This window comes from Pteropus medius, unplaced genomic scaffold, assembly GCF_902729225.1.
Source record: "Pteropus medius unplaced genomic scaffold, Ma_sr-lr_union100, whole genome shotgun sequence".
NCBI classification, from domain to species: Eukaryota; Metazoa; Chordata; class Mammalia; order Chiroptera; family Pteropodidae; genus Pteropus; species Pteropus medius.
In genome coordinates, this window is record NW_024349798.1 from 16,314,804 (window position 1) to 16,338,276 (window position 23,473).

General features: G+C 45.6%; 1 protein-coding gene across 4 annotated transcripts in view; it reads left to right on the forward strand.

Annotated features, from left to right (window-relative positions):
• IQCK (IQ motif containing K) overlaps window positions 1-23,473 on the forward strand; it is an 85,671-nt gene that overhangs the window by 25,171 nt on the left and 37,027 nt on the right. For 3 of the 4 annotated variants that reach the window (XR_005657879.1, XM_039885490.1, XM_039885491.1), the window contains exon 5: window positions 14,194-14,278. The exons of the other annotated variant lie outside the window; for it this stretch is intronic. Coding sequence is in view for 2 of the 3 variants with exons in the window: in XM_039885490.1 (XP_039741424.1) it covers window positions 14,194-14,278 (85 nt within the window). In the remaining variant the exon portion in view is untranslated. The remainder of the gene's footprint in view (window positions 1-14,193; window positions 14,279-23,473) is intronic. 4 annotated transcript variants of the gene reach the window in all.

The window sequence follows — 23,473 nt, forward strand, 5'->3', positions numbered from 1 at the left end:
GAGCTAAAAGTGAGAGGAAGTTCGAATTGGAAGGGGGAAGAGTGGAGAAAGTTCCCGGTGGGCACTGTCACCTGATCGCATCTGCCGAGAGGGACGCCCAGGCAGGGTCTGAGGGTCCTGGGTGAGGGGAGGGGGCTGCTGCGGCTGCTGCGGCGAAGCCGATGGGGCTAGATGAGGCTGGTCTGGCTGACGGCCTGACCGTGCGGTGCACAGGACAGCCAGCTTCTGCCATCATCTCCAGCAGCCCTGTAAAGGGGGTGGGGACAATAGATGACTGGGCAGGTCGGGGTGGAAGGCTGGCAAAGCTAATACAGTGCAAGGTCCAGACTGAGCCCAGCGGACCGTAAGTACAAGGGAAGGCATTGTTAACCTCCCTAAGAATACCGTCTCAACGTTTTTCTGATAAATTACCATATTTTCTGAATTACGTTAACAATTTAACAACCATTTTTCAGGCAGGGGAAGAAATACTACATTATGTGTTCACATCGGAAGGAAGAAATATACCAAACCCAGAAACACTAAAATGGAGATGGTCGGGTCCATATGGGTTTTGAAATAAGATCCATTGTGTGGATCTTATTTGGATCCTGATTCAAAGAAACAAGCTAAAAATAATGAGGCGATTGGAAATTTGAACACTGAGTAAATAGTTAATGGTATAAAGAATTATTTTATTTAAAGTACGATAATGATTTCATAATCATGAAAAAAGATTACTTTTTACAGAAACATGCTGAAATATTTATGAATGAAGTATGAGATGATATATCTGTGGACAGGGCTGGGGGGACTTACACCGAGTGACTGATGTGGAAAGCGGTATAATTGAAGCGGGCTGACGGTGACATGGGTTCCTTTTTTTTCCTGCCTACTTTTTTATGTCTTTGAAATTTTCCATAATAAAAAATTAAAAGGAAAAGCAATGATGACAATTTTCAGAGCTCCTCGTGAGCGCCCGATTGAATGGCGGCTGTGCCGTGGGCGAGGAAGTAGCTGTTGACTGGCGCTGGACCGGGCGAGCGGAGAGCTGTTCTTTTCCACTGGAGGTGGCCAGAATGACGGAGTTTTCACGGGACCGTGCTGGAGTGGCAGGAAACGGCCCTGGGGCAAGAGGAGAGTGGCAGGTGCGGGCCCAAGGGAGAGGCCTCAGTACAGCTGTCTCTTGCCCTCCCTACACCCCCTCTTCGGGGCCAAACCCAGTTCTCCCAGCAGCACCAGGGACGAGGACTGATGTGGGCAGAGCCCTGGGCTTGCCCTGAGAACATGGCTCCAGTCACTTAGCATTCCTGAGGACCAAGGGCAAGGCTTTCAAGGTCAGGTCATCAAAGATTCTGTAGAGGGTAGTAAGTCTTTTGGGCTTTGCAGGCCACATGTAGTCTCTGTTGCAATTATTCAACTCCACCATTGTAGCATGAAACAGCCATAGACAATATGTGAAGAAGTAGGCATGACTGCGTTCCAATAAAACTTTATTTACAAAACAGATTTGGCCCACAGGCTATATAGTTTGCTGCTCCCTGTTCTAGGGGCCCACCAATAACCTTCCCAAATGATAGCCCCACATAAGGGCAAATAATATAAATAGAAATATGTGGGTGGGAAAGATGAAAAGCTAGAGAGAGTTATGATCAGAGTGGGAATTTGGGAAATCGAGATGCGAGAGTCTTCGGTGATTACCTGTTCCGAGGTGTTACCGCTCTACTGAGCAGCGGACCCGAGGAAGATGGGTCATGTGGACTCGAGGCCGTGGTGTCGGAGATATCATCCGTGTGAATCATGCAGTCTCTGAAAAGGCTGATGGGGTGGGTTGAAGACGATGACAGGAAGTCACATCCTGGAGCTATCAAACGTGGCGTCAGAATATTCTAGAAGTCAAAGCCCTGATGGCAGTGAAGTGTAGGCGTTAGGAGCTTGGGCTCCGGCCTCACGGCTCCGCATTACAGCCAAGCTCCACCACTTCCGGCCGTGGTGTGACTCTGGGCAAAGTCGACTTAACCTCTTCGAGCTCAGTTTTTCCATCTATAAAGTGGTCTTTCATCTAAACAGATCTAGTTCCTTGCATAAGAGAAATTCTGGTGACAACTATTAAAGGAATACATTTGTTTCTACTTCTGATACATACACACCAAGCAGGTAGGCTCCAGCTACCCAAAGGGAGTGGTTTAATTTATTTGTTCATTTATTCATCTAATATTTATTGAATGATTAAATGTGCTGTAAAGTTACGGAGCAGTCATATTCTTAAGCTGGCTGGCTGCCATCTCCGGGACACTTACTATGTGCCATGGTCCCTGATTTTGTATACAGTTGGATTGCAGTATGTATGGACTTAATTTATGCTGATTCGATGCTGTGCTCTTGGGCGGTAGAGAGAAGAGTCTACCTTGGAGGTGAAGCATGAAATAGGCCCCAGACTCAGCTTTTTTTTTTTAGTTGTTCTTAGTATTATGTGCCTCTTATAACGTGAGCTGCTCATAAGGCAGCTCCTTCCTCTGTCTGTCTGTCTGTCTACCTGCCTACCTACTAAGCATTTATATAATGTTGAGTCAGGTACTTTTCTGAACAGTTTAGAAATATTACCTGATTTAACTTGCATAACATCTCTAGAAAGTAGGAAACATTTCTATGTTCATCGTATTTATCAGGCTAGACTAGCTAGGTCGCAGTTATAAACACTACCAAAATACCAGTGGCTTAACCCAATAAGAGCTTATTTTTCGCTCATACAATGGCTGGTGCGGGTTGAATGGCCCTCTTATAAATTATAGCTATTTGGAGCATGGGATCTTTGAGGTCACTGAAGCAAAGGAAGAAAAGAATGGAGGAGGCACCCTAGTTCTTAACCATCTCAGCCTAGAAGGTTCTTAACTTTCTCACCTTTCCTCACATGGCCCCAAACCAACTGCAAGGGAGGCTGGGAGACGGAACATGTGGATATTCTCTGAGTACCTAGTAGTCGTGATAACAGCCGTATTTCCCAGAAAGAACTGAGGCACAGGGAAATTGCAGAAGTTGTTTGCCCCAGGTCATAAGCTAGTAGATAGCCGAGGCGGGATTTGAACCCGGGCAGTCGGGCTCCAGAGTTTGTGCTGTTAAGAGCGTGGCTAATTACGCTACTGCCTTCTCCGTCACTTGGTACTTAGAGTGAGCAGCTCCAAGAGTAGGAGAAAACTGGTTCTGCGAGGCTGGTTGGAAGATGCCGTGTCTTTATATGGCTAAGTCAAGGGATGCTAAGGGGAAAATCGCTGTATGCGATTTTCATTTTATGTCCTGACTCTAGAGTACAGCTCCTGTGTGACACGCAGCTCCTTTCTCTGCACTGGCGTTTAGTGCCTCACATTATCCCACCTGCCGGCCTGGGGAGCCAGCTCAGATGTGAGTTCGGGTCTTATTTTAATGCTGTTGGGCGGACGAATTCTACCAAGCCCAGCTGTCCTTGATGCTAGATGTCATTATATCGTCAGATTGGAGCTGGGCGGCTGGGGTCATTTGTTATGGGTGGCTGCCGATTGCTTATCTCATAAATGATGGACCCTTCTCTCAGAAGGTCCCCATAATTTAGCATGTTCTTCACTCTGTCCCTTCTCGGTTACCCATTTCTATTTCATGGTTTTGTTTTTTTTGTTTTTTTTAAATAACTTCATTTTTTATGTAGCCAGGGACATTGACAACCCTTTAAAAATTCTCTTAGGTCTATAGAAAATAACTACGGTTTATCATATATAAAACATACTTATTTGTTAAATAAACTATACAATGAAAAGGAAATGTTTAAAATCGAGCATCATCATAGAATTAACTAACTCTAGACCTACAAAGTCTTTCTGAAGGATGTCTTATTCCAAAGAGGAGGAACACGGGCTTTTATTTTCTCTTCGGGACGATTTTGTCTATAGAATTACTTTAAGAATGGAAAACAATCGCAAAACCGAAGGATAGTTATTCTGTTTCTTTTTATTCTCACTTCTCGCTTTCCGTGGTAGACAGTTATGTTTTTTCCAGCCCAGCACTGATCCCCCGCCCCTTCTTTTGGTTACAGAACTATGTTCCTAGGGGCTCACCCCGGCCAGTCTCAGCTCACGGGGACAGTGAGCTGACTCCACCTCGGGCTCTGAGCTGGGTATGTGACCGAGGCCCGGCCAGTCAAAGCAGGGAATCCACATGACCCCATGGTTACTCCAGATCGGTTCAATCAGAAATAATCCCGAGATTTTTCAAGAAGCAGCCAGTAATGATTTTCTTTCTTCTGGACTTGGAGCTTTGAGGTGATAAGCTTGAACTGCTGAGGGCAACCAGCTTAAGAGATTATGCCTGAGATAAAGCACAACTGAGAGGTGGCCAGGACCTGAGTCCCTTGTGGCATTGTTTTGAGCCTCTCTATATGGCCATACCTAAAGCCAACTCTACCCCTATTAGTTAAATGGGCCAGTAGATACCTTTTTTTTTTCTTAACCCGGTTTGAGTTAGGTTTCTGATACTTGCAAATGAAAAAGTCCTGACTGATACGTGCTCCTGTGTAGATAAACACAACTACCCTCTGGTATTCTGTATTAGTCAGCTTTCTCTAGGTTCTGCTGCAGTAACAAACAGCCCTCAGATCTCAGCGCTTTATAACAACAAAGGTTTATTCTTTACTCTGTCACATGTTGCCTGCTTGTCACCTTTGGCTCTGTTCCACGTCTCTTTTTATTCTGGGATCCAGGACGAAGGAGCAGCCCTGTCCCTAAGTCTCGAGCAGACAGAGAAGAGCAGCGGCCGACCTATGCAGTGACAAACATTACTTCTGCTCATATTTCACTGGCCGGCGCGAGTCCCATGGCCAAGCTCAGTATCAGCGCCATAGGGAACTTGACATTACCGACGGGGAGAAGCTTCAGGGTGGATGGCCAGAAGGGATGCACAGTGCTCTTCCAGGGAAAGGGGTGATACTCGGGACCAGGATGCGATGTCTTGTGTGCTCTAGTCAGAGCTGGACAAGGGCGATTTCTTCCCTGCCTTCCAACAGTGGGGTACTGCGTCGCATCTCCTATTGGCTTCTCTTCTGCTCATGAATCCAGCACCGTCCTATTCTGTGGCATGCAGTCTGTTTCAACCAAATCAGTCAGAAGCAATGAAATTATTTGCCGTCATATTATGATCAAGAAAAGGGTTGCTTTTCGTTTTGACCAGAAAGAATCGGTCAGATTCATTTGCAAGAATATATTACTAAGTAAGCACTGCCGCCTATCTGGTCCTGTGTCCCGGGGGAGAAGGCTCGTGAAAGACATCATTAAAGCTGAGACCTTCAATGAGACAGAGATTGTGCTTTAGAAGAGAAAAGGTTGCTTTAGGCGAAATGTCTTTTCAGCTGAGTTCTACCCTTGGATAAACAAAAGAAATGAAAAACAAAAAACCCACGCTACTTTTATGTCAGTGAAAGGTATCTTATGACCAAAAACAGGTGAAAACAAAAGTGTCACCGTGCTATTCGAGGACAAGCACCAGCTGTATGACGGTCGGCTGGCGCCGAGGTTAACGACGGGACCGAAAATGCTTGTGCCCCTTCCAAATGGCACACGAATCAGCATCGTCTTCCCTGCAGATCAAACTTAAATGGCGAAAATTTGCCATCATGCCCCGTTGGAAGGAAAAAGGAAAAATCCCTTCGGTTTTGCCTTCTGACAAGGTAGATTTGTGGCTCGGTGATTTCAGAGGCCAGAGAGGTTCCCGAGGATGATAAATGGTGTTTGTCCCTTAGGCGAGCGTTCGCCTTCACACAGGACGGAATCCAGCTGCTTCCTGAGTTCGCGCCGTGCTGGGGTGTGGCAGTTCCCTGCGTGCCTCCCTGTCACTGGTGCTGTGGCGTGGGGGTGGCCCGTTCTCTGAGGCACACAGTGCTGCTTCCTTTCCTCTTCCTGTTGTTTCTGGGCCCCGCGGGGGACAAGCTCAGGGAGCCTGTGTGCAGCAGCGGGGCTGATACATCTGGGTCCCAGTTTAGCTCTGCCATTTATTAGTTGGTGTTTTAGTTTCTTTAGAAATCACCACGAAATTGGTGGCTCGAAACGACACAAATTTATTCTCTTGTAGCCTGGAGTCTAGAAATCCAAACTCGGTTCCTTTTGGGGGAGTTTTGTTTTCTCGCCTTTTCTAGTTTTGGGGGGCCACCTGTATTCCGGAGGGTTCGTGACCCATCCTTGCATCACCGTGACCTCTTTCTCCTGTCGTCACATCCTCTACATCTGTAGGAGGGCCACCCCCTGCCTCCCTCTCATAAGGACCCTTGAGATGACATCACTGAGCCCACCTGGATAATCTCAAGATTCTTAATCGCATCTACAAAGCCCCTGTGGCCATGTAAAGGAACATACGTATTCACAGAGTGGGGATTGGACGTGTACACCTTAGGGGCTGGGGGGCATTCTACAGCCTGCCACAGTTGGGGCCCAGGGACCAATCCCTCCCCGTCTCTGAGCCATGCTCCTCTCTTCTGTCCCATGAGGATGGAAATAATACCAGCATTGAAGGGTTGCGGCGAAGGTTAAAGATGGTATCACAGTTCTTTGTTGCAAGCCGCGGAAATATAAGGGCTGCTTAAGGAAAGGGTATATATTGGAAGTGAAAAGGTAACTCACCAGCATGAAGGAAAAGGTGAGGACCTGACCTTAGAAAGGCGGCCTAGGGAGCACAGGCTAACGACCCATGTGTCCCGGGGTGGAAGGCTCCCTGGCAGAGGTGCCTTGAAGAACCCTCTGGCCTCTGCCAGTCCGCTCAGGATTTCCCTTCCAAAGAAGGAGAATCTGCTTGGCCGAGCTTGGGCCTCAGGTCACGCCTTGGTCGCAGGAAGGCAGGGGACTGCGACCCACCTTCCCAACTCAGGGGAGGGAAGCTGTCAAAGCGAATTTGAGGGCTGATACCACAAGAAGAGGAGAGGGTAGGATGGGCAGAAAAAAATTAAAGATACCCACTGCGGAGGGCTCAGTGTGTTCAAAGAAGGACAGCTTTTGTTTTTTCTTTAACCTAAGAGAATAGTAGTTATTGCTTCAGCCAGGTGCAACATGGGTAGTAGAATGACCAAGGAAGTGAGAGTTAGAATGTCTGCGTTTCACCTTACGTCTGCCACTGATAAATTCTGACTTTAAGGAAAGTTCTCTATTTCTTTATCGACAATGATATTCCTTCGTTTGAAAAGACTTATCGAATGCCTGCTTTGTTCCAGGTACTTTTCTAGATCCCGTGGATAGAGTGGAGAACGAGAGAGAGAGAGTCTTGGGTCCCATGAAGTTTATATGGCGTTGGGAAGACAGACAGTAACCAAACTAACAAACTTACTGTATAAACATAAAGAAGATCCAGGTGCTTTGAAGAAAAATAAAGCGGAGTAAGTGGATAGAGAGGAGCAGGCCCGGGTGACAGGTGGTAGTGTTTTAGGTACAGATGCTGGGGTGCTAGGGAAGGCTCGCTTCTCTAAGGAGGTGACATATGCACAGAGGCCTGAATGACAAGCAGAAAGAAAGAGCCAGGCTTACAGAGATCAGAAGGAAGAGTGTTCCAGGGGGAGGGAACAGCCCCCCGAAGGCCCTGAGGCAGGAACGGATTTGGCCAGTGAGGCGAGAGGGGATGAGGGAGGCCGAGAGTGGTAGGAAGTGAAGCCAGAGGCTGGCCAGGCTGCAGCCAGCTGCGTGGCCTTGGACGCCATAACAAAGAATTCGGATTTTCCCTTTTCTTTCGAGCGTGATAGGAAACCGTTGGAGGGTTTTGGGCAGAAGAGTGGGGGAATCCAGTTTATCTTTTACAAAGATCACTGGCGGCTGGATGGGAGGTTGGCGAGGGGGTGCAGGAGTAAGAAGAGGTCGGACTGGGCACGTATTTCGATGTCGGAACTAAGACTTGTCGCTGGAGTGGATGCGGGGCGAGAGGGAAGTCAGGGATGACCCGGAGACTTCAGGCCCGAGCACCTGGCTGAATGGGGAGCCGTCCACCGAAATGGAGGCTGGGGGGAGTGAGAGAGGGAGGAGTCTGTTTGGAAAATTTAATGAGTTTACTGAAGACTCACAACTTATTGGGGATACAATATGAAACTTTCATTCCCCCCACCCCCAACTGCCTCACTATATTACACTGAAATCTCTCTCCCATCTGGGAGTGAAAATAAAAATAATAACTTTTGAGCCAAATTCCATAACCTCCTGGTCGCTCTGTTTTTAGATACTCTCTTTTCACTGTTTAAATTCATCTTGTTTATTTTTAAATCCTGAGTCTTCAGTCTCGTCCTGGGTCTGAAACTCATCTTCCCCCCTTTGTCCAGCTCCAGCCACAACTGTCTGGGATTCAAGGGCCCTTGAACTTGGAAGAAGGCGAAATTATCTTTTTTTTTCACCAGTCTCGAATAGAAATGTAGCCTCTCTTTGAATTATGAATGTTGGCAGCAAACCTCAGTCGCACGTACCATACCTGTGACTGTCACTAACGGCAATCAGATATTTTCACGTCACATGGCAGTTGTCGCAGTGATGACAGATATCATTGACACTTGCCTCTCCTTTCAAATTACAGCAGTTAATTGACCTGCCATTAGCTCTTCTTATTTACTGCATAATTTAGAAGCACATATATCACTATATCACCACCGTCTTTTTTAACATTTTAATAGCTATATTTCAGAATATAATTGATTTGCTTTGTCATCTTATGTATTTACTTTTATGTTTTTTAAATACATTCTTCTGAGAAGGACTCCTAACTGCCAAAACGGAAAGGGGTTCGTGGCAGAAAACAAGTTAAGACCCCCTGAAAGAGGTTTGCAAAGGGCGGAGAGGCTCCTTTCCTGCTGGGGTGGAGGGAGGTGGTTTGCTCTTAACACTCCCCGCCCCCCCCACCCCCACAATAGTCCACCTTACCGAGCTCACCGAGCTCACCGAGCTCACCGTTTGGAGCGGGAGGAGGGAGACGGGAGGAAGCAGGTCTCCAGAAAGGTTTTTCTTAGGTCACATTAGAGAAAACATGTAATCCGTTCCAAAGAGACTAAATAACACAGCATTCCGAGTGTAGTTATCAAAAAGCACACGTCTCCCAGCCGCGATTTTCACGGTGGCTGTACCTGTGGCCCGCCAGCGTGTGGTCTTGCGGCACACTGTTCAGTGATCGCCGTTAGCTGGACCCGTGAGCATCTTCCCACAGTGGGCTTGGTAAAATGGGCCTCGACTGTGTTTCTCTAGGAGAGTGATTCAGCCCGCTGCTGGGGTGATCCCTGCTCGTTGGTCTCCCAGGTGGAGTTAGCGAGGAGGCAAAAGCAAGACCACATCCCACAATATCCTAGTCACATTCCTGAATGCGCGTCAAGGCCCCGGAGAGTCAAACAGCCGCGCTCCCTGCTGGTTCTGGGGCTGCTCCTCACGCCACAGAAGGCCGAGGCTGAGAATTCTTTGAGATCCCGTCCGAATGGCTCGTCACTATCTGGACAGGCCATTCCGTATCGTACTTCCACGCATTTGCGATTCGTCACTCGAGACCGTGCCGTCTTCAACACAGAGTGTTTGGGAGACCAGTTAAGGCGGAGGACAAGGCTGGGTCGTCTCTTTCGCTGAATGCGGTGAGGAGACAGTATCTACTACTGGGGCCTCGAAAGGCTTTATGAACGATGGGCGATGTAGGGCCTGCGTCGTTTTGTAAATGGCTTTGCGTGTGGTTGTGTGTGCTCTCGCGTTCCAGGAAAACTTAATCTCTTACCTAATGAAAAGTGGATAGAATTTGGATTCCGGGCTTCAATATTCAGTATAAAGTAAGCGTTTCCATTTTCTGCTTTATTCTGCTTACATGCCATTTTGGATGGTACCTCTTGGAGACATTAATGAAGAATGACTTCTCCGATTCTCTCGTGTGTTCTGTCAGGATGCTGTCTCTACTTAACATCCAAAAAAGAGGAAAGAGTGTGTGTGTGTGTGTGTGTGTGTGTGTGTGTGTGTGTGTGTGTGTGTTTATACACACACGCAATCACAAATTAATTTTTGTTCCTTCTCAGAATTATGGAATTGATTCTTGAGATTCGAATATATTGAATTCACATGAATTAATTTGAGAAAAAAGAACATGACAAATGAGCGTTACCAATGAAACAGTTCTTCTTGGAAACGTACTCAGCAGTACGTTCTGCCCGTGGGAACGTGCAAACCTGTCTGCCCAATTTTGGTCCTCACGGAGCCTCATTTGCCTTCTCCTGCTGTGATTGACGCCAGCTTCCTCCCTCCTCCCTCCCTCCCTTCCCGGTTCCCCAGTGATGAGCAGTTGCCTCCACTCAGTTTCTTATTTGTATTTGACCTGAAGCCAGATGCACTGATTCCAAAAGAGAGAGAAGGGCCTGCCTGGCTCGCTTCCATGCCTCCAGCCTCGCCCGCTGAAATGATTGATGATTCCCAGGCACTACTCACCGAAGATTAAGTCCTTTTCATTTGGCCTGATTGGCGCTGGCGTTCTCATGCTCGTTCTTGGTTTGAGAGCTAGACAGCGCCCATTATTTAGCCATGAAAGCAGGGATGTCACTTCAGGTGGCCTCATATTACCGTTTAAAGGCCTATTAGGAATCTCATTTTGCTTTTTGGGGGATATTGTGATGCACAGCAGTCGAGGGTTTCATGACTGGTGAAAGCCCTTTGTCGCAGGGGGCCCAGCCCACGTGGCCCAAGACTTGCAGCCCTCTTTTCCCTCTGCTGTTCCAAAACGGGAATTCTGTTACTGTGAGGATTTCATGACGTCAGCAGAGAAAAACCTACTCAAGGCAGGAAGATCCCAGCTGAGCAGAAAGTCACCACCGAATCTTCCCCAGATGCGAGTGACATACTCCCTTTTGTCCTGCCGTCCTGACATCGGATTTCCCTGTGGAGCTCCAGACAGTGAAGACCTGCCGAGTTATTAGTGTAAGGATTCTCGAAGAGGGCATCTTCTGTGACTGGGGCTTTTCCTCCTCATTTTTTTCTCTTCCAGGCAAGTGGCTGGGTTTCCCGCTGTTTAACATTTGCAGCCGTGAGACCCTGAGTTCTGCACGAGTGACCTCGTGAGCTGCCCTCTTCTTCTCCTTGGGCCACTGTCTGTTCCCCGGCCAATGTGCATTCTCAGCAGGAAGGGGTCAGTGACCTTGAACGAGTGAGTTCATCCCTCTGTGCCTCAGTTGGTCCACTCTAAAAGAAGGATGATCATAACTCTATGAATGTGTGAGGATTTGAGGAAATCACGTGTGGAAAGCGCCAGGCACAGAGGCTCATTCCACAAATGTTTATCGAGTGTCTCCTACGTGCCAGACATTGTCCTAAGAGCTGGGACGACCAAGAGGAACAAGCACAGGTCCCACCTCTGCCCTCCTGGAGCTTTCAGTCCAGTTGAGGATGTGGGCATTAATTAGAGAATCATACAGATTTTTATCTCCAAATTGGGCCAAGGACTAGAAAGGAAAATTACGCAGAACTCCACTGGGCCCTGACCTATTCAAAAGGCATCTTTCAATAGCATTTGAATGGAGATGGAAAGAAAGAACAGGAAAGGTGAATTGGGAAAAAGAAGTGTCAGCTCCCCCCCCCACCCTAAGGTGCTTTTGTGCATTAGGAAAGGGTGCCCCTAGCCTAGGGCAGGTGCAGCTCTGCCCTTGAGCGTGGCTTAGTGAGCAGAGCCTGGGTGGGGTTTCAGTGTCCTCTGGCCCATCCGAGTGTCTCGAGCAGAGAACAGCCTGCACAACTATGCAGTGCAGTTGGGCTAAGGGGACACTGGAGGCAGAGGAAAGTCTCTCTGCAAAGGCCCTGAGGTGGGAGGGCACGTTTGAGGAGAGAAGAAGGGCCAGCATGTCTGGAGTACAAGGGGCGAGGCTGGCGGGAGGGGCGTCTGGAAGCTCTCGTTTAATATCAGCCAGTTAACGCATGATGGCACCGTCCTAAATTGCCCGCCAGCACATCGAAGTCTCCTGAGAAGCATCAGGGTGTCTCCAGAAGCTGTTGGCTTTTAACTAGCAAAGGAGAAGGACTAAAGCCGTGTGATTTGTTGGTGTCACACAACTGAGATTTAGAGAAATCGGACAACGGACAGAGAGAGACACATTACGTGGAAAGCGGGTTGCCGACACACCTCCAGCGGCAGCCCTCCAGCACGATATGAATGCCCCGCCACAGCCCGCCAAACTTGGCCTCAGGCAAGAAGGAGCGAAAGCAGAAACAGAACCAGAAAAAAAAGCCAACACATCATGCAAATAAAGATGGAAACAGAACATCAGGGAAAGGTTTCTCATAATGCTGTCATTTTGAGGGTGTAATTATCTCTCCAAAGAAGCGGAAGAATCTCCTTTGCTTGGTGTCTTAGACGGGAAGGACCCGCCTGGCCGGAGAACGAGCTCCTGGCAACGACATTGCTCGCCAGGAAGAGTCTCGATAACCCCCCGGGGTTCCTCCTGGCTTTGATTTCTCTGATTCTAGAATAACTCCAAAGAGATTTCATTCATTCACACAAATGTACTGCGTCGAGGGTGGGTTTTTTGGTGGTGACGGTGGCGCTTGTTTCGAAGTCATTTTAGAGGGAAATAAAACCCCAGACCCTGGAGGATCGTGCGCTGTTGCCTGTTAGCTGTGCAGTCTGTGCCAGGCCGGGCGCCTGCCCGTGCTTGCCCACTGGAGGTCTGGCGTGAGCAGGGCATTGTGAGGGACGCCAGGGCTTTGGGATCGGATAGGTTTTGGCCCCAACTGGGCCACCTACAAGTCGTGTGCCCATGGGCAGGTTAGTCAACCTGTCTGCACGTGGGAGTCCCTGTAAAGTCGGACGATGGCTGTCACTGGGGATAGCTCTGAGGCCTGGGCTCTTGGGTGTCCCATGCTCGCAAAGTCGTTTCTGGGGACCCTGCCCTGGGAGCAGCCCCATGTGACCCACATTCTTTCCGAGGTTTATTTCTTTGTACTCATCTGAAATGTCTTGACTCCTGCTTTTCAGAGGTAGCTGTGCTTTGGGGAAACATAAGGAACCAGAATGAAGTCAGCCTTGTAGGCTCTTACCAGCAGTTAGTATCTCCATAAAACTTTTAGGGGGAAAAAGCGGGGGCATTTAGCCATGATTTTTAAACGTGGCATCTATGATCAAGAATCACATTACATGGAAGCAACCTAAGTGCCCATCAACAGACAATTGGATAAAGAAGTTACGGTACAAATATACAGTGGAATATTATTCAGCCGTTAAAAAATGGAAATCTTACCCTTTGCAACGTCATGGGTGGACCTAGTGGGTATTATGTTGAGTGAAATAAGTCAGAGAAAGACAAATACCATATGATTTCACTTACATGCGGAATCTAAGGAACAAAGAAAGGAGCAAACCAAACGAAAACAGACTCACAGATCCAGAGAACAAATATATGGGCGATTGCCTGAGGGAAGGGGGATTGGGGGGCTGGGTGAAAATGGCGAAAAGATGAAGAAATACAAATTAGCAGTTACAAAACAAACAGTCACGGGGACGTAGAGTATAGCGTAGGGTATACAGTGTCATAGAGATGGTCGTGTGTGGTGCCAGGCGGATACTAGACTCATTGGGGGATCACTTCATAAATTATATAAATGTCTAACCATTGTACCGCGTACCTGAAACTAATATAAAGTACAGAAAAAAATCACAATGTGAAAAATCCCACAAGAGCAGACACTGTCAACTGACCCAGCACTTGAGATATTTAATCGCTTATTAAGATGTAGTAACGGAACTTAAAAATATGCTTGAATTTAAGTCACATTCGACTGGAATGTACACCGATCAGAGATAAATTCTAATATTTCGCTTTCAGGAAAGGGACAGACTAGTCAATTCCCCTTCAATAGAAAGTTGGAAAAAGAGACCTTTATCGTATCTTAGTCCTGATGCAGTTTGTACAGGTAGCTTGTGTTCTGTCTCTTGCTCTATGTCAATAACTGCATGTGGACTGACATGCAGCTTTAGTACACCAAGTTTCAAAGCGGAGCAGGCTAACGGTGATTTAAGATTATGCTGGTTAAAAACAAAAAATGCATTGCAGATTTTAAAATGAAAAGATGCTAACTCAAGCCTCAATTTTTCTATCAAGTGATGTAGTTGCTTTGTAAGAATGAGAATGGATGAGGCACTTAATCAGAGAGGCCATTATGTTGTCACGGGGCCTTGCTGGGGCTGAAGGACAGATTCTCATGGGCCTATGACCATTTTATTGCTTTTCAGCCCACGGCCACCAATCCCACTCTCCCTCCTGCTGACAGAAGAAGAAGCAGCGCTCTATATTCAGTCCTTCTGGAGAGCCTATCTGGTAAGAGTCACGCGCAATTATGGCATTTAGCCTGACGGGGAATTTTTGTGATGTAGAAGACCCATGGGAAAACCGTCAGATGAATTTGAAACAGAGGATGTTATAGTTAACATCCAGACTTCGGAAACAAGATTCTCTGTAAAACAGTTCTCAAGAGTGATTTAGAATTTTTACCAAAATGTATTTTACAATTATCATTACAAGTACCCTCTAACCTTTTAAAGTTTAGGTTGACTGGCTTGTATTATCTGAAAAATAGTATCACATACATACAGAGAGCAACACAAGTTCATTTTAGAAAAAAAAAATTAGGTAATTCAGATAAAGGAAATACAGATTGTTGAGTCACGGATAACTCAGTCACCCAGAGATGATCATTGTTGACATTTTGATGTCAACGTTTCCAAATCTTAAAAATTGTAATACATAGAATAACATAAATACCTAACATACAGAAGGTAACCTTTTCTTTTAAAACCTATCTTTTCTAACCACTTTTCTGTTGGTTATTTCCAGTTCATCGTTATTAACTGGAATAGATGTTGGAGTACAGATCTTTGTGCATTTACCTGTTTGTTTATATAGGAGGTATTCTAGAAGTGGAATTTCTAGGTCAAAAGGTGAGTTTCTTTCTAAGACTCCTGATCCATATTGTCATGTGGTCTTTGAGGAAGGATGTACTTTTAAAAATCCTTACCAAATACGTGTGAGAGTGGCACATGTGTCTCGTGCTAAAAAGTGTATAGCCTCTGCGACGAGTTGGCAACTAGAATATCAATGTTATAAGCTTCCAGGTAAACACGAAGCCCCCATCCCGGGTTGCAGGATGGCTGCAGCCACGTCTGAGTGTCACCCATCAGTGGGACGAGTTTAGATTTGGTATCAGTGGTGGCAGACATCGCCACAAGAGAAGGTCCCAGTGTGTTCACATGGAGGCCAGAGATCACTGTATTGAGGCATTCCTCAGAGCCCGTGTAGAGGAAGCGGTCCGAGGTGGACACACCGGCAAAGTCATCCATCAACAAGTTAGATTAATTCTACAATCGGTTAATCGACAAAATGCCTGTCGTGTGACCATTAACTAGGACTGTCGTCGATGACGAGGGTCTCACGGCCTGAAGTGCCGTCGTCCAGTCATCCCACCCCTTTTGTGCACGGCACATTCCTAAAGACGCGGGTCAAAGTCAAGTGTGAAAATGAAATAGTAGACTCGCACATACTGAGGAGCGGAGCAGTCTGTCCCCAAAGAGTGAAAACCAGTCACAAAACCCTCTGTTATTCCCCACGATTTAGACACGATCTGTGCCGATGTAGGTTTTCAGCATTTCATACATATTTTATAAAAGTGGTCTTTTTCCTATGGGTTCGCTTGCATTCAGTGACGTCCAGCCCAAGCCAGAGATTCCCAGCGTCCACATGCGTCTTGAGTTCCGCCTTCGTCCTCAGCACCTTTCATTCGTGAGACTTAGACGTTTTACACTAAAATCGGCAGTTCCACTTTTCTATTTTCTGTTCCATTTTATGAAACGAGAGCAAAATGCAATGACCTAGTGGTTTTCAGACTCTGTTTCTTTAAAACAGCAAAGCCCCATCTTCACACCAAATCATACCCAGAAGCCTGGTATGAAGTCAATCTGTAATAATAAGTGGTGATGTTCTTCCTCTGCTTCTCCCGTGCAGTAAGACTCCCCTATCCTCCCCACCGCCCCCACACAGGGGCCTGTGTTATGGGCACTAAATGAAAAACATAGTCTGTAAGACAGCTGACTTCAGCTCATCACGCCAGCAAACGCTACCGTATAAAGATGTCCAATTGGCCTAAAATTGAACCGCAACTATCGTACGATAGCTAGAAGTGTTCCTCAAGGTACGAAAGCTGCGTAGGGAGTCCGTGGGTACCCTGTGGGAGTTTGGCCTGCTGAAAGCCAACATCTGTGCTAAAAACAGATGGAGGGGGCCAAGTGACGGGGAGGGGTCCTGAGTTGTCACTAGAAGGAAAACGTGTGGTGGGTGGAATGACCTTGGAAGTTCCCAGGGAAAGGAGGGACTTGATCACGGCCGTAAAGAAAAGATGGGGCATGGGAGTATCAGCTGGGACCAAGAGACGATCCCAGGGAGAGGAAGCAGCATGTGTATATTATACCATTTTTTGTTAAAATATAGTGTATATTTTCGACAACTATACACACACACGCACACACACACACGCACACACACACACGCATAGGAAAATATCCGAAAGGAAACAGAGCAGCCTGATACCAGTGGGTACTCTGGGGTGACTGGGGAAGAATTAGGGAGATTCTAGCCTTTAATGTGCTGAACAGATTTTTTTACAAAGAGAACGTAGCATGAGTCTCATGAATTAAAAATTAATTTAAACCATGTAATCATCTCAGTGGATGCAGAAAAGGCATTTGACAAAGTCCAAAAGGCTTTCCTAATAAAAACTCTCAACACACGGGGTATAGGAAGGAACTAACAACTTCTTACCTGGAAAAGGGCAGCGAGGGAAACCTCACGGCTACATCGTAGGTGAAGACTGGACGTTTCCCCTAAGACAGGAACGAGACGAGGACGTTTCAGTTCAACATGAGATCGGAGGGCCTAGCCAGGGAAATTAGGCAAAAAAGAAATAAAAGGTACTCGTATTTGAAAGGAAGAAGCAAATTTATCTCTAGTCATATATGACATGGTCTTTTACTAGAAAATTCTAACTAATTCACAAAAAAAAACCAATTAGAATAAATAAGCAAAGTTGAAGGGTACACGATCGATATACAGAAATCAGTTGGATTTCTATATACTTAGCAGTGAACAATCTGAAAATGAAATTAGCAAATTAAGAAAATCGTACCGTTTAAAAGGGTGAATTTTATGGTCTGTGAATTCTATATAAATAAGTAAATAAATACTACGGAAAAAATAATATGAAGCAAACCATCATTTTATTCCTTTTGATCACATTTTCTTCAAAACTACTGATTTTTGGCCCAGCTTTAGTCAGTAACAACTGAATATCCTATGACTAGAAAAAGGGATTTTCAAGAATTCACGACGTGTACTTTTAACAGCCAACACGCACATAAACTTCTTCCTTACACACTCCCCGTGTAGTGTTTACTGCACTTAACCGTGAAGTTATTTTTTTTTTAATTAACGAAAACCTTTATTTGTACTTCCTTAAACACCAGGAAGAAGAAAACATAGTCTCTCCCCAAATTTTTTTGTGTTTGGTTTACATAACATAAAATTTACCATTTTAACCATGTTAAGTGTACAGTTCAGTGACATTAAGTACAGTCATTGTTAGGCAACCATCACCACCATCCTTCCCCAGAACTTTATTCATCTTTCTAAACTGAAACTCTGTCCCCATTAAACAACAACGTCTTATGTCTTCCTCTCCCAGCCCCTGGCAACCACCTTTCTACTTTCTGTCTCTATGATTTCGACCAATCTAAAGTGGAATTATATAGTATTTGTCTTTTTCGCGACTGGCTTATTTCACTTAGTATAATGTCCTCAAGGCCATCTATATTGTAACATGTGTCAGAACTTCCTTCCTTGTTAAGACTGAATTAATATTCTTGCCAGGAAGTCTTAAAATCCAGAAATTTGACATCCTCACTTATAAAGCTAGCCGGACTTCTCATAAAAAAATATTTTTTGACTGACCACATTAACAGAAATGTCACACGATATCAAAAGCTGTTGGTCGTGAACCATTCTTGGTAGCTGTGACTTTATAATAATTAGCATTGTAGATAGGGTCCTGATAGTTTTTACTAGACATTGAGCACTTCCATAGAAGTAGACATGCTCTTCTTTCTTTTTTCAAAATACCCAATTAACGGTTAAAAAGCCAGATTGAGTGGTTTGTTTTTTTTTTTTAAATCCACTCGGATATAGTGAATGAAATCCGGTCCCCTGAACACTCTCCTTTCTGCGGTGTGATTGGTGATGAGCCACATTGCCACACCAGCGGGCTCTTCTGCTTACGCAGCACTGGACGCCCTAAGTACCAGCTGACAGAGAAAACTGTTCTCTCATGGACTTCAAATGAGGTTCTCGAGGACCATAATGATTGAAATTTCTTTCATGATTTAGGAGGCAGAGACCTGATAAATCCACTGGATATTTATTCTGTCTGAATAAGCTCCCGGGGTTTTACGCCTTCTGCCCATTTATTTTATTTGATTCTGTCTAACTCAGCCTAGACGCTGGCCAGGCCTCCCGCCTTCCCCTCCTCCCACCATCAGCGTCCCTGCCAGGCATCGTGACAACTGAGAATCACAAAGGCCATCAATCATTACCGTTATTTGATGAACAATACAGTCAGTGCGAGGTTGCTCCAGCAGCCCCTCTGTAACTGCATTTTTTTTTTTTTTGAATCTGATATCCTGATCCCCATCTGCAGAGAAGAATGAGAATCTGTGTATTTATACCTTTGTCTTGAGCGAACTGACCTGGGGTGAGTGAGGCGCCCCAAGGAGAAATGGCTTGTATAAAGGAAGGGAACAAGATTTAGAGCTGGACTGGGGGTCCCCTGCCCCCCACAGCAGAGGTGGGCCTGTGCCAGCTTGGGCACTCAAATACGGCATCCCTCTGGCTACAAGGATTCGTTGATGGGAAGGGCACCCAAGTCGGGCTGGTCACATCTATGACGCTCCATTCTGGGATCTCAGAGGAGCCTTTGGGACAGAGCGGCTCACGTGGCACTGGGGTTGCCGAGAGGCCCGGCTGTGAGCAGCCACGTCGCCTCTGTGTGAAGGGCCTGCGGAGAAATGACCGCAGAGGCAGCCAGGCTGAGAGACAGAGCGGGCCCGAGCCTGCGGACATCGTTGGAGCTGCTGCATTCAGCCATGCCAGCGAACCCTCTAGAGTCTTGACGATTATAATTTTCAATATAGAAATTTCTAGACTCTTGATCACTTGCACACGAAGGAGGCTATTGGCACAAAATAAAAATCGAGGTCTATTGTGCATAGCAGCCAGCCCAGTTTTTCCCAGGAACAACCGTGGCCTGTATTAGCTGGGGGCTGGAGAGCAGAAGCTTATCCCAATGAGCAAATTTTCCTAAAGTCTATTCAATTTAAAAAAAATTGTTTTAAGTAATACATTATTGTTGTGGAAAAAAACAGATAATACATAAAAGGTTGTTTGTTTGTTTTTTTTAATTATATGGTGTATTCATTCTTTTAGAATTTTTCCTTTTCACGTAGGAATTTTTTTTTCCACAATAGTGATGATAAACACTGTTTTGTGCCTGCTTTCTGCCTTCATTGATGTATTGGAAATGTCTTTCTCTGTCAGTATACAAAGATTTATCTCACAAGTTGTAATGGCTTTGTGACACACCTCTCGTGAAGGCACCAAAACAGAATTTATTTACCCGTAGTTGGTTGAACAGTTCTAGCTTTCTCTCTATATGAAGTATATTATGAAAACATCCTGTTCGTATGTTTTTGCACACTTACCTGTTTTTCTCTGTAAGATGAATTGTGGAGTGGAATCAGTGACTCAACAAGTAAGCACCTTTTTTCAGTTTGACCATTATCGCTAAATTATCCTCCAGAGAGGCTGAAGTGTAGGCTCTTATTTACATGCACCGTCAATGCAGACAAGTGTGCCCTGGGCATAGGTTTTGATGGCAGAGTGGAGGGGGGAGAAGAAAGAGATTGTGAGCGTGAAGCACGCCCGGGGAGGATGGGGTCACGTGGACACTGCTGGATGGAGTGTATGAGCAGGTAAGGCTAGTGTGTCCAGTCAGGTGGGTTGTATACTAGACAGCTCGCAGGCGGAGGACACCATCTGCAATCATACCCAGCAGTCCTCCGAAGCTCCCAGAAGCCCAGGCATGGACTGAGTGGCCTCTTAGTAGATGTTTCTTTTTTTAATCCCATGGGCCTAGGCAGCTGCTAGCCTATAGGTGCATAACCCTCCTGATAGCTGGAAGCTGGATGAGACAGTGAAGATGATATCTGTGATACAGTCTAGAAGCACTACAGTTTTGATCCAGAGTCCGAGAGTTTTCTGCCGGAAATTGCGCAGCACTTTTTAGATTAAGTGAAATGTATAAACAGTTTTCAGTAATATGATGATTATAAAATAAATCTTGGGCTTTTTGCAGAAATAGGCAAACTCATCTTAAAATTCCTTTAGAATATCGAGGGATCCCGAATAGCCAAAACAATCTTGAAAAAGGAACAAAACTGGAGGACTCACATTTCTTGATTTTAAAACTCATTAAAAAGCTACAGTAACCCAAACTGTGTGGTATCGGCGTTAAGACAGACATACAGATCAATAGTATCGAAAGCCCAGAAATAAATCTTCACATATATGGTCAAATGATTTTCTTCAAGGGTACCAAGGCTATCAATGGGGAAAGAATAGTCTTTTCAATAACTAGTATTGGGAAAACTGGATATCCACGTGAATGAAGTTGGATCCTTATTTAGCATCATATACAAAAATTAATCCCAGATGGATCAAGAACCTAAATTTAAGATCTAAAAGAGTAAAACTCTTAGAAGAAAACATAGGACAGAAGCTTTAGGACATTGATTTGGCAATGATTTTTTAAATATGACACTGAAGGCATAGGTAAGAAAAGAAAAATTAGACAAATTTGATTTCATGAAAATATAAAAGTTTTGTACATCAGAAGACACTATCCACTGAGTAAGAAGACAACCCACAGAATAGGAGAATATATTTGCAAATCATATGTCTGAAAAAGGATTAATATCCAGGATATATGGAGAACTCCTAAAATACAGCAAGAATAACAGAACAACCTGTTTAAGAAATATGCGAAAGACTTCAATAGGCATTTCTCCAAAGAAGATATGTGAATGGCCAGCAGGTCCATGAAAAGATTCTCAACATCACTAACCGTTAGAGAGATGCAAATCAAAACCACGATGAGAAACCACCTCACACCTATTAGTACGACTATTATTAAGGAAAACTAAAAAACAGAAAACAAGTTCTGGCGAGGATGTAGAGAAATTGGAAGCCTTGTACACTGTTGGTGGGAATGTATAGAGGTACAGCCACTGTGGAAAACAGTACAGGTTTCCTTAAAAAATTAAAAATAGAATTATCACACAAGCCAGCAATCCTACCTCTGGATGTATACACGAAAGAAATGAAAGCAGGGTTCAGAGAGATATCTGCATACTCATGTTTACAGCAGCCTTGTTCACAAGAGCTAAAACGGGAAAGCAATCCGCTGACAGATGAATGGATTAGCAAAATGTGGTATATACATAAAGTGGAATATTATTCCACCTTAAAAAGGAAGGAAGTCCTGACATACACTACGACGTGGATGAACCTTGAGGACATTATGCCGAGTGAAATAGGCCAGTCACAAAAGGACAAACGCTGTAGGATTCCACGTCGTACTTAGAGTAGTCAAACACATAAGGACAGAAAATACAGTGGTGATTGCCAGGGCATGGGGAGAGGGGTGACGAGGAGTAGTTATGATTTACTGGGGACAGTTTCAGGTTTACGAGATGAAAGCGTTGTGGGGATGGACGGTGGTGATGTCTGCACGACATGACGAATGTTTTAATACCTCTGACCTGTGCGCTTAAACGGTTAAGATGGTGAATTTTATGTTAATGCGTATTTTACCGCAAGAAAAAGAGATGCGCGTTCAAGTGTGTTTTGATTCAACTTCTTTTTTTCCCCCCTGAAAAGCCACTCCTTTCTATTTAGAGATGACCTATATAGTTAGGTAGAAAACGGATGATGAAAACAACCCAGGATAAAAACCAAGCAACTATGAAAAGGCTCTTCAAAGAATACAAAGGAAAGGTTTGTTGTACCTCCCATATTTTTCTGCAGAAAGCAGAAATTCGACCTTGAGGCTTTGCCCTTTGAGGAAGAGAAAGTGTTCTCCACTTTGGGCTGCTGGCTGGGCTCTCGGGCATGACGGTTTTTATTTTGAAAGCTCGCTCGATGTTCTCATCATTCCTCCTAACTTTCTTGTTCTTGAATGGTAGGGCTGGATGAAAAGACTCGTTTTATTCTTTCAGTGGGAAACATGTCCTATGGCAACTTGTTAAAAACGTGGGCTCTGACAGCGGACAGATCTGTTTGAATCCTGGCATATCGTGCGAGGTTGTCCATAACTTTGGGTAGATTATATAGCGTCTGAACCAGTTTCCTGTCTATAAAATGGGGATAATAATAGTTCCTGCCTATGAAGACTGGATCGGATGCGTAGTCCACAGAAGGGGCTTGGCACAGTGCCGGGCATGACACTATTGCGTCATTGGTTCTATCTTTCTTCATACGGAATCTTTTAGAAATCCAGCTGGTAACCTCCTTGCATTCCCTCGGGGACCCCGAGCACGTTCCTGTCTCAGGGCCTTTGCACCTGCTGTTTGTTCTCTGCATCTGCAGCTGTCAGTCACGGCTCCTTCTCTCCCTTCATTCAGACTTCCTGGATGTCCCTCCCGGTCACCCTTTCGAAAATAGCACCCGCTCAGCACTCCCCGGCGTCTTACTTGGCTTCATCTTCTGCCTGTCATTTATCATGAGATTGGATATGCACTCGTCTGCTGCCTGTCACCCCGACTAGAACGTGAGCTCCGTGGGGGCCGATGTTCCTTGGCTTGTTCAGCCCGTGTCCCCAGCCCCTAGGACACTGTCTGGCACATAGTAGGCACTTCGTAGATATTTTGGTGAATAACAATCTTTAAATGATATCTCTAATTTGGAAACGAATAAGAGCAGACAGTATTGCTGCATTTTATAACCCCTCGAGGGTTGACACGGGCACTTAAACACGGACGTCCGTGGGGAGCCGCGTGTGCACCCGGATCCTTGAACTCAACAGCTGTTCCTGTTAATCCCAGAGGTTCCCCTCATACATGTGGGGAAATGAAGTGTGCTGTGATGCGTCACGGTCCCCCAGGCGGGCTGGAAAGGGGAGCATCTGCTGAAGGCACAGCGGGCGTGATCAGGTCATCTGCACATTGGACAGGACAGATTTTCTTCATCTGGAATTTCTCTTGCGGTTGCCGGTATCTGTTGGCAGGTGGACAGATTTCGCCAACAAAAGCCAGACGTTGGACTGTGCAGAAGGAATGCTAACAATGGGGCGGTGCCGTCCCCCGCCTGGTGCGCCACCCCCATCTCCCGTGTGACCTGGAGGGGCTGGTCACACCCTTC